Raw genomic sequence first — 15,706 nt, 5'->3', positions numbered from 1 at the left:
CCAGCCTTGGGCCACTGATTTTCCTGATGTACATTAATGATCTACCAGTTACAATTAATGACAGAGTAAAAGTAGTCATGTTTGTGGATGACGTGAGTATTCTGATGAAGTGTCCAACGCCACAATACAGGATACAGCCCTGACAGTCACTAATGAAATGCACAAATGGTTTATGGTTCACAGCAAACAGCCAAATGCTATTTTTTTTAAAAAAACTAACATTATACAGTTTCAGACAGCAAATAAAAAACTCCAAGTTCCTGAAATGGAGATCAACAAGCGAAAAATTTACGAAATCATACATACAAAATTCCTAGGCATCCAAACAGACAGACAGCTAAGATGGAAAGAGCAAATTGATCAACTGGTCAAAAAACGTAGCGCAGCATGTTTTACCCTGAGAGCTATTTCTCACCTTGCTGACACAGAAATATTGCTTTTGTCACATTTGGCATATTTCTATTCTGTATTCTGCTGTGGTATTATCTTCTGAGGAAATGCTACAGGAGATGAAAAAGTCCTCAAACTACAAAAACGAGCAATGAAGTTAATATGTGGGGGTCTCGAACAGAAAATGCTGCAGAAGTCTCTTTACGGCTCTCAGGATGTTTACTGTTACAAATCAATATATATGCTCACGGATGATGTTTGTAGCCCACAACAAGCAATTATTCCAGAAAAACTGTGACAGTCACAAGCATAAAACAAGACAGGGGAAAAACTTCCGCTAAGGCTCTGCAACTCTCACAAAAGTCTGTAGGGGCATAACTGAGTCAGGAATAAAAGTATACAACAAGCTTCCCATCAACATAAAAAGAGAAATTAACAATATATAGGAAAGTACAGCCATTTCTCAGAGAACAAACTTATTGTAGAATAAATAAATCCCTAGAGGAATAAGGAAAACTTCTGATTAAAAATAGAGGAATTCACTTAGATTAACCCTCCGACGGGAATGCCTACTGTTGTCACATGAGCAGGCGAGTGTTGTAAAATTTACAGCATGCTCATTTGTCAGTAAAAACAAACTTGTCTTGAACATATGTCTGCTTGTGTCTGTTATGTGTGGATGGCTGTGTGTGTGAGCACGAGTGTATACCAGTCCCTTTTTCCACCCAAGGTAAGTCTTTCCGCTCCCAGGACTGGAATGACTCCTTACCCTCTCCCTTAAAACCCACATCCTTTCGTCTTTCCCTCTCCTTTCCTCTTTCCTGATGAAGCAACCATGGGTTGCGAAAGCTTGAAATTTGTGTGTGCGTGTGTGTGTGTTTGTGTTTGTTATTGTTTTTATCAACATACCAATGCTTTCGTTTGGTAAGTTACAGAATCTTTGTTATATATTCTTAAAAGAAAATCTTTACCTTTGTGATGAAGAAAAAATTGTTTATTCTTAACATAATTATAATGATAAAATATAAATTTATTTATATCACAGGTTAAAATGTTTACTACCATTTCTATTACACTATGAAGTATTCACTTGAATTTACTTATGTGAGGAAGATAAAAATTTTGTATTTAAATTTAAATCAAATGACAAAATGTAAATTTATTTGTGGCACCGAGATAAAAATGTATACTTCCATTCATTCTGCTATTTTATGCATTCAACTGAACTTATACCAGTAAAATGCAGGTTGTAATACTGTCCGCAATCAATTGTTCATAGAAAGTAAGTATTTGTATGATATATAATGCTCACACAATTTTATATTATATCACTTGACTTGTCCTATATTACTAGTACACCCTATGTACAATGAGTGATCAACAGAACCAAATAAAAAATCAAATCAAATAAATTTTGAAACCTGATGAAGAAGTTGACTTCCACATATTTTTTGAGAGTATTTTCTAGATCTTTACCACAAACCTGGTAGGGTAGCAAAATGATAGATTTTGCCTTCAGTTATTTGATACGTGTTGCAGCAGAATGGGGCACAGCTCATTCTGAGAATTTTGCACTTTGGGAAGATTTTAAGGAGCAATTTTGGAGAAAATGTTGATCTACTAGCACACGATAGAAATGGACATTATTATTATTATTATTATTATTATTACTATTATTATTATTATTATTATTATTTACATTTTATGGCCTTCATTGGACCAATCTAGCCAACTTTATACAAAGAATTTTTCAGTTTCCTGTCAGCCCAGTACTTCTTCATTCTCTCATATCTCATCCTTCCTTCTGCACCGGAAATCACCCTTGCTATTGTTTGTTTGTTGATTCTCATTTGCAGAATAGTTTATTTACCTGCAAGTTTCCTGATTTTGTCAGTTTTGTTTCTTAGCTCTTCCAATGTAATCTGTAGCTCATCCATATCTTCCTTGATTTCTGTAATCCACTTAATGGTGCACTTACTTTTCCACAATTTTTCTATTATTCTCCTGCTCCCTGGTGTTCTGATTTGGTGTCCGAAAAATGAAATGTGTTTCTTCCTGATTGTACTCATTACCAGTTCTATTTCCTTGTAGACTGTTTCATTTGTCTCTAGAATGAAATTTTGCATGCTGATATGAAACTTCCTGGCAGATTAAAAATGTGTGCCGGACTGAGACTCGAACTCGGAACCTTTGCCTTTCGCAGGCAAGTGCTCTACCAACTGACCTACCCAACCACGACTCACGCCCCGTCCTCACAGCTTTAGTTTCACCAGTGTTTCATTTGTAGCTACCCTGCAGTGTCCATCTTTCTGGTACGATTTGTTGATGCACGTTCTGATGATTCTTCTCTTTATTTTGAGTATTTTGTCTATTTGTGCAGTGTTAGTTGTTTTGAAGATGGGTTCACTTGTGTATGTTATTTCTGGTTGAGTGGCTGTTTTGTAGTGTTTTAATTTTGTTGCTATTGACAGACTCTTTTTGTTGTAGGTGTTCTTGGTGATATATTGCGCTCTAGTCAATTTGTTTATTCTGTTATGCAATGTTGGCTTTTCATTGAGGTTATATGTTATGATTTCTCCCAGATATGTAAGTTTATTTACAATTTTGACTTCTTGGTTTCCAATGGCAATTTTGTTTATGAGTGGTGGGTCAGTTAACCTGATGACTGTTTTTTCAAAGGATATTCCAAGACCAATTTTCTGTGCTATTTCCTGTAGTGAGATAACTTGTTGTTTGGTTTCCTGAATACTGTTGGACAAGAGAGCAAGGTCATCAGCAAATCCTAGACAATCACTAGATACAAAATACTATAACAACTCTTGCAAAAGTTTTAAGAAGTGTATAGAATTGCATCCGATTTGTTCCAAACATTTAGATAAACATACAGCTATCCCATTAAGTCTAAATATTGAAACGAAGCTACCCATATTATGTACAAAACGATGTTTGGTATAGAGGCTAGATGACGGTTAATGATTAACTTTTGTTGAGGGATTGGATACACTGAACAAATAAAGGAATAAACATACACCAGAGGACAACAGAGGAAGTAACAGCATGGATAATAAGAGAGTCCCAAACAAGTTCATTAAGAAGCAAAGCATAAATGTTTGCCAAGTACATTAATAATGATGAAAATAAATGTACCTGTGTTACTTAGGTATGGATTGGTTGTTAAGGTACAAAGCAGTTGCCCATTCTGATACCAAGACCTTATTTAGTAACTTCAATGGAAGCGGTGGTAAAATGCCATATAACTCAGGATCTGAGATAAATACATCCATTATCTTAAATATGAAAATTCATTTGATTATGAAAGCTCATTTAGTTTCACAAGACGAAATGGCAAATGACATAGTAACTAGTGAAAGGCTGATATTTAACAAAACTTATGAATCACCACTGTTTCCGGCAGAACAAAAGCAAGAGTTATATAAAATTATGACTAAATATAGTGATGGATTTTCTGACAAATCAGGCACCGTAGGACATTATATATATAAATTTAAGATAAAGGATTTAAATCTTTTTTTTTTTTAACCACACACTAATGGCCTTCACTTGGGCACAAGAAAAATTATTAAATATTCCTGATACGAGCAAGAAGAATAAACAAACAAGCAGCATTAAAATTTCTTACTCTTACCACGTCCTCTTCCCTTCCCAGTATTAAATGATTTAAATAAATAAGTTCTTTTCATCAAAAATAAAATATTTAGTGCTGTAGATCTTAATTACTGTCTTCTTGGCTGTTGGTAATGAAGATCACCCTGTGGCTAAACATCCTTGGTGCACGGCCAGCACATCTTGGCACAGTGTTACACCAACCAGTCAGAACTCCGGAGATGGGAACCTGCCCTTCAGTATATCCTCTCTTCTCATTACCCGCCAGGCCTCAACCTCCACTAATTTCAAGTTGCCACCGCTCATACCTCACCTGTCTTTCAACAACATCTTTGCCTCTGTACTTCCGCCTCGACTGACATCTCTGCCCAAACTCTTTGCCTTTACAAGTGTCTGCTTGTGTGTGTGTGTGTGTGTGTGTGTGTGTGTGTGTGTGTGTGTGTGTGTGGGCGCGCGCGCACGAGCGAGTGTATACCTGTCCTTTTTTCCCCCTAAGGTAAGTCTTTCCGGTCCCGGGATTGGAATGACTCCTTACCCTCTCCTTTAAAACCCACATCCTTTCGTCTTTCCCTCTCCTTCCCTCTTTCCTGATGAAGCAACCGTTGGTTGCGAAAGCTTGAATTTTGTGTGTATGTTTGTGTTTGTTTGTGTATCTATCAACCTGCTAGCGCTTTTGTTTGCTAAGTCACATCATCTTTGTTTTTCGATATATTTTTCCCACGTGGAATGTTTCCCTCTATTATATATATAAACAAAGATTCTGTAACTTACCAAACGAAAGTGTTAGTACATCGATAGAGACAATAACAAATACAAACACACACACAAATTTCAAGCTCTCACAACCCACGGTTGCTTCATAAGGGAAGAGGGAAGGAGAGAGAAAGACACAAGGATATGGGTTTTAAGGGAGAGGGTAAGGAGTCATTCCAATCCCGGGAGGGGAAAGACTTACTTTAGGGGGAAAAAAGGACAGGTATACACTCGCGCGTGTGCACACACACACACACACACACACACACACACACACACACACACACACACACACACACACACACACACACAAAAGCAGACAAATTTCTGGCACGAGTATGAGTAGTTTGAAATTTCAATCATTTTGTTTATTTTCTATTTCCAGTTTCCCTTAAGAAAGAAACGTTTACAAACCAATGAATAATGGACATGGAACTGTGGTTTTCTTTTTATCTTCTCCATATATTATGCATGCTCCAGTTGTTAAATCTTTCAAAATTTGGTGTAATGATAATATTTTGCTTCCTCAGATGTTGTTAAATTAATTTCAGACTATGTTTTTCAATCAAACAACAGTCATTTTTCTGGCAGACCTTGTGTAATATTAACTTTCATTTTCAATTTTTCTTATTTCCTGATATTTGTGTTTTCTGAAAACTGCTGCATTACATTGTAATTGGTTATTTAATGAGTGCCACACATGGACATAATGGCATGGGACAGACTGTATGGTTACCAATTAAAATAGCTACATGCCTGCAGTATTTTTACAGTTATGTTAGGACTGTCAACATTTAAGAACAGTGTATTAGTTCTAATCAAAGGATACATCATTGATGATAACGAAGCAACACGTAACTTCTCCTGTAATTGCTGAACTTCTGAAGAATACTGTTTCATTCGGAGACGGACTGCTGATGAGAGAGATGCATAAAGGTGAGACGTCTTCTGCTCAAGACTTCGAGCAGTCAACTGTTCCATTATCTCCCTATACAACTTCTCACAATCCTCATGTTCTTTCAGCCTGCAACACAGAGAAAAATTCAAGAGAAATTCTCAACATACGAGGATGATCATGCAGGGATACAAGTCAAAGGAGGCACAGCTGGTATGGAAATGAGAGGAACCAATAAATAGAGAAAGAACAAAGTAGTATCATGCACAGATTCCCTTTCAACTTAATACTTGATAAAACAATATAATTTTTAGGAAAGAAAAGAAAACTTCAACTGCCTTGTCACTTTTTTTTAAAGAAGTTTGTGTCAATAAATATGTGTTTCTTTTTATTTTAAAGGTCTTAAATTCAGTAACTTCTAAATCCCATGTGTGGTCTTTAAATGGGTAAAGAACTTCGTGAATAATCATTGGTGCATAATTAATACAAATATTTATGAAGTAATAAGATTAGAATGGATTTTAAATTGAAAAAATATATTATACATAAGATACCTAAAAGCTTGTAATAATCATTCTTAATTAAATGACACATAGTACACAGCACAAAAACAAAACATCAACAATTGCTTGCTTTTAAAATTTCAGCAGGCCACTTGAGATTAATGTCAGTGACCAAACAAAGACTCAGAAGGATTCTGCTCTATGTTGCATGTTTGTTGCTGTGTGTTTGTTGGTATTACAGTTACTATAGGTTTATTTACTGATTATCACTTTTTATTTGTAGTTCTCTCAGTTGCTACATATTGTCATTTATGTCATTTAGAGATAGTGAATGGAGCAATGGACACTGAAAAATGGAGTGCCAAGTGGAGAAATGAGAACATCTCTGACTTATTCTTCTGTCTGAGTTCAATAGAGAGGTGAGAGCAGCGGAGGTAGCTAGAAACATTTGTAGCACTGTGTATGGAGATAATGCTATTGGATATAGCATGGCAAGAAAAAGGTTTTCTCATTTACACTTGGACTGATCACCGTACGGGTCTGCTGAGTGCTGTTCGCACGCAGGGTGCACTCAACCCTTGTGTGGTCAACTGAGGAGCTAATTTATTGAGAAATAGCAGCACTGGCCAAGAAAATAGTGGCTGTGAGAGTGGTGTGCTGACCATATGCCCCTCTGTATCCATACCTGTTGACACCTTAGGGCTGAGGATGACATAGCGGCTGGTCGGTACTGTTGGGCCCGTCAAGGCCTGTTCAGGATGGTGATTCTTTCTTTCTTTTTAAACCCATTACTCCACAAAGGTGCATAACAGGGTACTCAACAACTGGCAAATGTGATGAACTGTGATCATTTTACCATTGTGAAACATTTGCATGCAATGGGAAAAGTTAAAAAATCTGGTGAATGGGTACCAAATGCTCTAAGCCAAAAATCACAAAAATCAGCAGATGGCCATATGTGTATCTCTGTTTGCTCACCATCAATTGGCTCATGAACTCCACCAACCATTCCTACCCTATATCATTACTGATGACAAGAAATGGTGTCTTTATGCTAACAGAAGGAAAAGAAAATTGGTTGGGGCCAAACAAAGCAGAAATTCCCATACAAAGACTTGCATGCATCCACAAAAGATAATGTTACGCATCTGGTGAAACGGTGATGGTGCCACATAGTACTCTTTGCTTCCTTGAAGTGTAACCATCACTGCTGACATTTATTGCCAACAACTGATACATCTTGCAGACACAGTCCAAGAACAACGACCAGGAAGACTGCTGAAACTGATCTTACTAGCTGATAATGAGTGCCCGCATTCTGCAAAAAGAAAACTATACAGGAGTTGGATTGGGAAGTCACTCCACATCCACCTTATTCACCTTACCTTGCCCCCTCAGATTTTCCACATTCTCCGCACTCTATCAAATAACCTTAAACAAACTTCCTTTCTGGATGAAAATGCACTCCGAACATGGCTCGACGAGTTATTCACCTCAAAACCACGTGATTTCTAAAATCGTGAAATCTGAACAAGAATATATTATTGATAACTGAAGTTTCTGTTATGAGTATCTGTTGCAAATATTAAACTTGTACAAAAACGTTATGAACTTATGCACCAACCCAATACTTATATCAATACAAAATTGTGCGCTAAAATACACTGTATATCTTGCTGCAACGATCTAATATAGTTTTATGTTTGCATACGCAAATTATAGGGTGTACTGTTTCTGAATTTGTACTTGGCCCAACACTGGAAAGACAGGCTTCAATTGCCACATACACTCCTGTTTGTACATAGAAGTCTAGGTGGCATAGCTGTTTTAGCTGAGGTGGACAAATTAGAAATGGCCATGAAAGCAAGTCGTAGAAAAACATTCCACTGGTTAACATTACAAACAGGTTTGTCACTAGCATCTGTTCACAGTAGTGTGCACAAACTCGAACTGAAACCTTACTAAGTAATGTTAGTGCATCGACTGACCTACTCAGGTACTTTTTTCAGAGAAAGGATCTATGGATATTTCACGCTAGACATTGCAAGAATACACAGCATCAATGCAAATATGACAGTGTTAGCATGTTTATGATTATATAATTAAATCTTGTTGGTTCTCTGAAAAAAGGTTGCAATACATGGTACACATACCAATCAGACATTATGGTTTGGTGGAAAATGATCAGTCCAATAATTTGAGTTGCACACCATACGCCTGTTTATCATCATATGGAGATTCTTTGTAACTGATAAAAAGTTTCAGTACTCCAACATTCACATACTATATGACGCACATGTGCATTATCAGAAAAAGAGCACTTCAGGATCAGTCCCTTCATCATGCATAGACTGCAATAGCAGACTGCAGTAATGACATTGAGCACAGTTTCTGAATTGGTCAGTTGATGCACTATCATTACTTTGTTAATGTTTGGAGTAGATGCTACTAATATAACAGTCAGAAATGCTACATGCAGCAATGATTTTCTCCAACTTCTGCCTAAGGCAACTCGTAACTGGTAGAGTCCAGGCAAGAGTGTACGAAGCAAAAAGAGCTTGCTCGTAATGGTTCCCACACAATGGGATACATACTAGCATCATTGATAGAACATCCAGTTTTATTTCAAAATAAATAAACACCCAGTCACTGCACGTGTCAAAAAATCTAGCCCCTACTGGATGTCATATACTCTTAGTCTTCCAACGTCCTGAGGGGACAGAGAAAGGTATCCGCTGACGTTTATTTTCACTTGAAGTCAGAACCACAGAGACAAATCACCTTAGGATAAAGCTACACTGAAGCGCCAAAGTAACTAGTACAAGCATGCATATTCAAATACAGAGATATGTAAACAGGTAGAATATAGCCCTGTAGTCAGCATTGCCTATATAAGACAAGTGTCTCGCGGAGTTGTTAGATCGGTTACTGTCGCTACAATGGTAGGTTATCAAGATTTAAGTGAGTTCGAACGTGGTGTCCTAGTCAGCGCACAAGGAATGGGACACAGCATCTCTGAGGTAGCAATGAAGTGGGGATTTTACTGTACGACCATATCAGAAATCCAGTAAAACGTCAAATCTCCGACACTGCTGTGACTGGTAAAAGATCCTGCAAAAACGGGACCAAAAACTGAAGAGATTCTTTCAATGTGACAGTGGTGCAAGCTTTCCACAAATTGCTGCAGACTTCAATGCTGGGCCATCAACAAGTGTCAGCAAACCATTCAACGAAACATCATAAATATGGGCTGTTGGAGCCAAAGGCACACTCGTGAACCTTGATGACTGCACAACACAAAGCTTTACACCACGCCTGGACCAGTCAACACTGACATTGGACTGTTAATGACTGGATACATGTTGCCTGGTCAGACAAGTCTCGTTTCAAATTGTATCAAGTAGATGGACGTTTACCGGTATGGAGACCTCCTCATGAATGCAAGGACTCTGCATGTCAGCAGGGGATTGTTCAAACTAGTGAAGGCTCTGTAATGGTGTGGGGCATGTGCAGCTGGAGTGATGTGGGACCCTAGATACATCTCCGACAGGTGACACATAGGAAAGTATCCTGTCTGATCATCTGCATCCATTTATGTCCATTATGCGTTCCGATGGACTTGGGTAATACCAGCAGGACAACACAACACCACATGCATCTCTAATTGCTACAGAGTGGCTCCAGCAACACTATTCTGAGTTTAAACACTTCCACTGGCCACCAAAGACAGGAACACTGTTGAACATATCTGGGATGCCCCGCAACATGCAGTTCAAAAGAGATCTCCACCCCCTTGTACGCATACAGACTTATGGACAGCCCTGTAGAATTCATGGTGTCAATTCCCTCCAGCACTACTTCGGACATTAGTCGAGTACATGCCACATCATGCTGTGGCACTTCTGCATGCTCGTGGGGGCCCTACATGATATTAGGCAGGTGTACCAGTTTCTTTGGCTCTTCAGTGTATATAGAAGAGGGGGGGAAAATAATAAAAAATAAAAAAAAAAACAAGTCTCACATATGTTACACAATATGTTTGAGGCTTATGAAGAATTACATAGATTATGATTATTATTTTTAATTGTATTAGTGTGCAAATATTAACTATCTACAAATTAAGTAGCAGTGTATTAAACAGTTGGGCTTGAGTGTGATAGTATAATGGTAAAGCACTAAAGTTGTAAGGCATTATTGGGAAGACACTGCTGTCTAGCAGACTAAAATGGCAGGTTCAGTAGGTTATTTACAAAAATTCTGTGTTTTTGAGCACACTTCACCCTTCCTTCACAAAGAGCAAATGTTGCGTTGTAAGAGCACTTGTTGAGTGTAAATGGCTGTGGTAAGTGGATGTGGAGTTTCAGTGTTGTTAGTTCGTTCGTTCGCGCGCGCGCGCGCGTGTGTGTGTGCGTGTGTGTGTGTGTGTGTGTGTGTGTGTGTGTGTGTGTGTGTGCGTGTGTGTGCGTGTTTTGGAGTTTACGGGTTTTCAACGCAAAGGTTGTCAGCACCTTACCTACATTAAATGAAACGTATGTGGATAAAATACCCAAAATTGTTGTACCAAAGTGAGGAGAAGACCTACAAAATGACATTCTTACCCTCACTCCCATTTCACTCATATTGATCCACACAATCACTTTACCTCACATGCTTTAAAACAATGGAAAGGGTGAAAGGTGCTAGACATCAGATTAAAACAGAAGTAAAACTGCAGAATACCTAAAAGAAAGGCACAGGAAAATGCAACTGACTGACCACTTACAAAGAAACATGGCCGAGCCAATCACCTTGTACACACATTAACATCATCTCTCTACCATTTTTGGAAACAGGTTAGACAACTCACAAAACCTCCATTTGAATGTCACTTAAAATAGAGTGCACATCTGCCATTGCCCTCTGGTCTGAAAATAAAAAACAGTCTAGTAAAATGTTGTGCACAGTGAACTGTATGCCACAAGCACCACATATTGAAGAGTATTTGCGCTGGAGCACGAACCCATGTGTCAATAGGACAACAGCCTATGTAAAGACGAGTAAGAAGGACCTCATCCCGTCTTTGTGGTTGGAAGAGATGCGCTACGGCAACACAATGGGATTTTCTAGACTCATCTTTCCATCAATGCATGACTCTGCACCTCAACAGTGACGAGATAGCATGCAGAGGGATGGAAAACTGAAATAACTAAGGATCATGATGCGCTTCCTTGGCTGCTACATCTGCCCTTTCATACCCTGCAAAACCTTCATGCCATCGTACCCGGCAGAAAGACACTGCCTCCCCCTGCCATTGTAGTTGGAAGAGGGTGTCCTGAATATTCTGTACTACTTTCTTTGCTGGGTACAAGCATTGGAGAGAGTGAAGGGCAATCAGTGAATCAGAACAGACAAGGAATTTAGCACCTGACGCACATGTCATCTGCTCCAGTGTCCGCAGGTTTGCATATAAGTCTGCAGCTAAGACAGTAAAGTCTTGAGGCAGTTGGATCTGTAGAACACAATCAGGGAAAGCAACAGAGCAACCAATGGAGTCCTCATTTTGACCCATCCATAAAAACAGCTGTAGAGTTGTGGTTTTCAGCTAAATTGTCATAACATAATGTGTTAAAAACATGTGCAGGAGTGCAACCTCTCCTATACTGCACTAAATCTAAAATTACTCTGGGCCTCTGCAGTAACCATATAGGCAAGCAGTTAAAATCTTGGATTTGGGGTTTCATCTGCTTCATACCAAGTGACTGCAGCACATGGTGCACACAGATCCGAAAAAGCCTTATTGCCCGCAGACGATTAGCAAAAAGGCATTCCAGAGGTGTAGGATCACCAGTATGGTACACAGTTGAAGTCAGAGCCACAAGGAACATACATGCCTGATGCACCGTGAGAAACAGCTGCCAGATTGTGAGTGGCAGCTCCCCATCCTCAGTGTAGAGAGTAGGAATGGGGCTGGTCCTGTAGGCAGCCAAAGCCAACCAAATCCCCTCAAAGTGGATAGCGTCAATAATCTTCAGGTAGGAAGGCCTTGCTGATGCATACACTGTGCATCCAAATTCCAGCAGTGAATGCACAAAAGCCCTATAAAACTGGAGCAGATGCACCCTGTCTGCTTTCCAATACTTGTGGATAAGGCACTTTGGTTCTCACTTTCAGGTCTCTGAGGTGTCTTAACCACAACAGTTTTGAGTTCAAAATGAGGTCCAGATATCTCAATGAGTGTCTACAATGTAGACTGGTATCTTCATATGCACATCAGGTAAATTAAAAATATGACGAGAATGATTAAAATGCATGCACATGTACGCGTGCGCGCGCGCACACACACACACACACACACACACACACACACACACACACACACACACACACACACACACACTTATCTGCAGAAAACTGAAAACCCATCACTGCAGCCGACTCCTCTAATATCTGCAACTGATGAGACACTGTTGCCACACTGGAGGAGGAACAGAAAAGAGCAAAATTGTCCAAAAATAAGGAGCATTGTATGTGACTCTGAACGGTAGACATGATGCTGTTTATGGCTGTGGCAAAGAATATAACACTTAAAATATTGCCCTGAGACACACCATTCTCCTGCTCAAAACCATCAGACAGTGTGTCACCACCTCGGGACCTAAAAAACTTCTGTGGCATATGAACATAGGGAGATGGACATTCATCCAGTTCTGCGAGAATACAGTCTTCAATTAGTATCATACACATTACTGATATCAAAGAATATTCTGATACAGTAATGTTTACGTAGGAAAGCCTGCTGAATAGCCACCTCTAGTAGAGTCAGGTGGTCGACAGTGGATCGTAATCTCCAGAATCCACACTCAGCATGGCTAAGGGGTTGCCGTCTCTAATAACCAGACCAGATGACAGCTAAACATTTGCTCCACGGTCTTTCCTACGCAGCTCATTAAGATGATACTCCAGTACCTACTGGGATATGTGCATCCTTTCCTGGTTTGAGGAGAGGTATCAAAATTGCCTCTCTCCATGAATTGCAGAAGTGACCTGTCTGCAATATTAAATTCAAACATTCAAGGAGATTTTACTTTGACACTGCTGGCAACTGTTGAAGCATGTATTACTGGATTCGGTTATGATCGGGTGTAGTATCAGGAGCCTCAGACAATGCTGATTCTAGCTCCCACATGCAGAAAGGGTGATTATAACACTCAGAATTGTTGTATCTGAAGTTCAAGTTGTCCTTCTCTACTGTCACACAGTAGCAGCAGAATGCTGGATCCTATATGCACTGAATGTAGTTTTTGCAAAATGCTCTGCCAGTGTCTGTGTGGTGTCTCTGGGTGTTGTTTGGAAATACTGTTTCAGCACTGCTGTTATCAGTAAATGACTGTTTACTGGAAACCCTGCAGATGGCTCCCCTTACTTCTGCAGAACACATGAAATGGTTGATGGAGTCCAGGAACATTTGCCATGATTGTTTCCTGCTCTTCTTAATTATGCAACAAGCCTTGGCTCTCGCAACTCGAAAGGCTGTGAGGTTGTCTGCTGTCAGTTGGCATTTAAATTGTCAAAGAGCTGCACATCTGTCCTGGATTGCTGAAAGGCACTCATCAGTCCACCAAGTTGCTGTCTCATAAGATTACCTTAAGGCTTCGGGATGGACAAGTCAGCAGCACGATGGATCAAGTCAGCAGCACGATGGATCACTACCAGCATGATGATTTGATCAACCCATTCCTGGGCGGTGCCATGCGGTTCGAACACAACCAGCTGGCTGAACAGTGACCAGTTAGACCTGCTGATCATCCATTGTGGTGATTTCTGTTTGAGTATTCCTCCACCCAGTAGGTGAATGCAGAGTGGGAATTGGTCACTGGAATGAAGGTTGTCAATGACTTACCACTAAACAGAGACTGTGAGGGCTAGGAGGGGGAGAGGGTCTAACATTTTTGACTGTGATTTAAAGCGTGAAGTAGACTCACAAACTTCTCACTTCTTTTATACTTGAGATTTGCAGCCGATCTGTGCTGGCTAGCTGGTTGCTGGAAAACTCTCTTGACTTTGTCTCCGCGGAATGATGCTAGGTACGGGAATATTTAAGCCTCTCTCTCTACTTGTGAAATAAGTAGATACACGAACTTTACTTTTCGTCAACCAATGGTATATTTGAACTCCATACAGATTAAAATTCTCACTTTCCATGTACATATATGGCTTCCAGTAAGTCACTTGCTCTGTTCAACATCAGAAACAAATTTAATTACATTTATAAAAGAGTTGGCTTAATAACCACGACTATTTTACATGAATCATAAAATACTTCTTGCCTCTAACAAGACTGGATTACTACTTTTTAAAGAGTACTTTTTTAATTTGTTCTTGTTTCACGTAACAATAGCCAGTGACACAATATGCACACAGTTGCATATAAACTCTGTGGTTCTTCCTTACACATGCACAAACACATAAACGGATTGTTTGACAGGTACTTGTCGGTGCCGTTCGACCGCTGCATCTACCTTCTTCCCACAACTGATTTTAAACCTGCACACACAGACATGTGATCTGCAGTAGGTAGGATTTTACCATCCCACACTCATATCTACAATATCGTGTGTTCGAAACGGTAGAAGGCTAAGTGGTTCTAGAATTTACACAGAAATTCTCAAATCACTGCAGGGGGCAGGGGGCAGAATGACTTAGTAAACAGCACAGAAATGGACGGGAGCATGCACAACTTGTGAGATGTCATGAGGCTCCCCAAAATCCAACCTCAAGGGCAAGTAGAGGTTGAGCCCCACAATACATGATGGGCACTGAAGGCTCCTAGGAGAAGATGTGGTTGATGGTGTTGTTCAATAAGTGAGAGCCTCAGAGTCTGTTGCATCTGGTGGAGGTAAATACTGTGAGCAAACAGTGATTCTCTGGCACACATAAATTTCAACAGCAACTGCTTGCAGGTCAGCAGTTACAGGAAGATCAAGAAATTAAGCAGAGAGCAGAGGAGTGGTGTGCATTATTTACAAACACAGCAACCCCTCCCTTGGTCCTTTCCCCAGTCAGATCATCCTTGCGAAATGTGTTTCCTACACACACACACACACACACACACACACACACACACAGGAGACATTCCTGTACTACAGTTCCTCCATATGTGTCCTGAACTCATTAACATTCTACCGGATGATGGGAGCCACTTATCATGGGGGCTGCACTTTCACCCTGTCTTTCCACATGAACTGGGAGCATGCCATATGTGGATGCTCAGTTTTGTGGCGAGATCACTGTCCCAGTGTGACATCAAGGCCCACTAGTCTGAAGAAGAATACAGAGATAAGTCAAAGAGGATGAGTTCAACATAGTTGGACAGCAGACTTACTGGCTCTGTCAGTTGTTGATGCCTTGTCTTGGATTTTTGACTGGGTAGGCTTTGGAACTACAACCGTGGCTGTGGTGGTAGCAGCACTGGTCGGTGGACCAGTCTGAACTTATGGAGAGGCAGGGAGCTCCACAACAGCAGCAACCACAGCCTTGTCTTTGTTCTGGGGAAGGTACGGGC

General features: G+C 40.0%; 1 protein-coding gene across 4 annotated transcripts in view; it reads right to left on the bottom strand.

Annotated features, from left to right (window-relative positions):
• The window catches only part of LOC126354666 (syntaxin-8), a 64,576-nt gene that overhangs the window by 41,148 nt on the left and 7,722 nt on the right, over nucleotides 1–15,706 (bottom strand). For all 4 annotated transcript variants that reach the window (XM_050004453.1, XM_050004451.1, XM_050004452.1 and 1 more), the window contains one exon: nucleotides 5,597–5,791. In XM_050004453.1, coding sequence (XP_049860410.1) covers nucleotides 5,597–5,791 — 195 coding nt within the window. The remainder of the gene's footprint in view (nucleotides 1–5,596; nucleotides 5,792–15,706) is intronic.

Source organism: Schistocerca gregaria, chromosome 3, assembly GCF_023897955.1.
Source record: "Schistocerca gregaria isolate iqSchGreg1 chromosome 3, iqSchGreg1.2, whole genome shotgun sequence".
In the NCBI taxonomy this organism is placed as follows: domain Eukaryota; kingdom Metazoa; phylum Arthropoda; class Insecta; order Orthoptera; family Acrididae; genus Schistocerca; species Schistocerca gregaria.
Note: the sequence above shows the minus strand (reverse complement) of the source record. Positions and strands in the feature narration are given on the sequence as shown.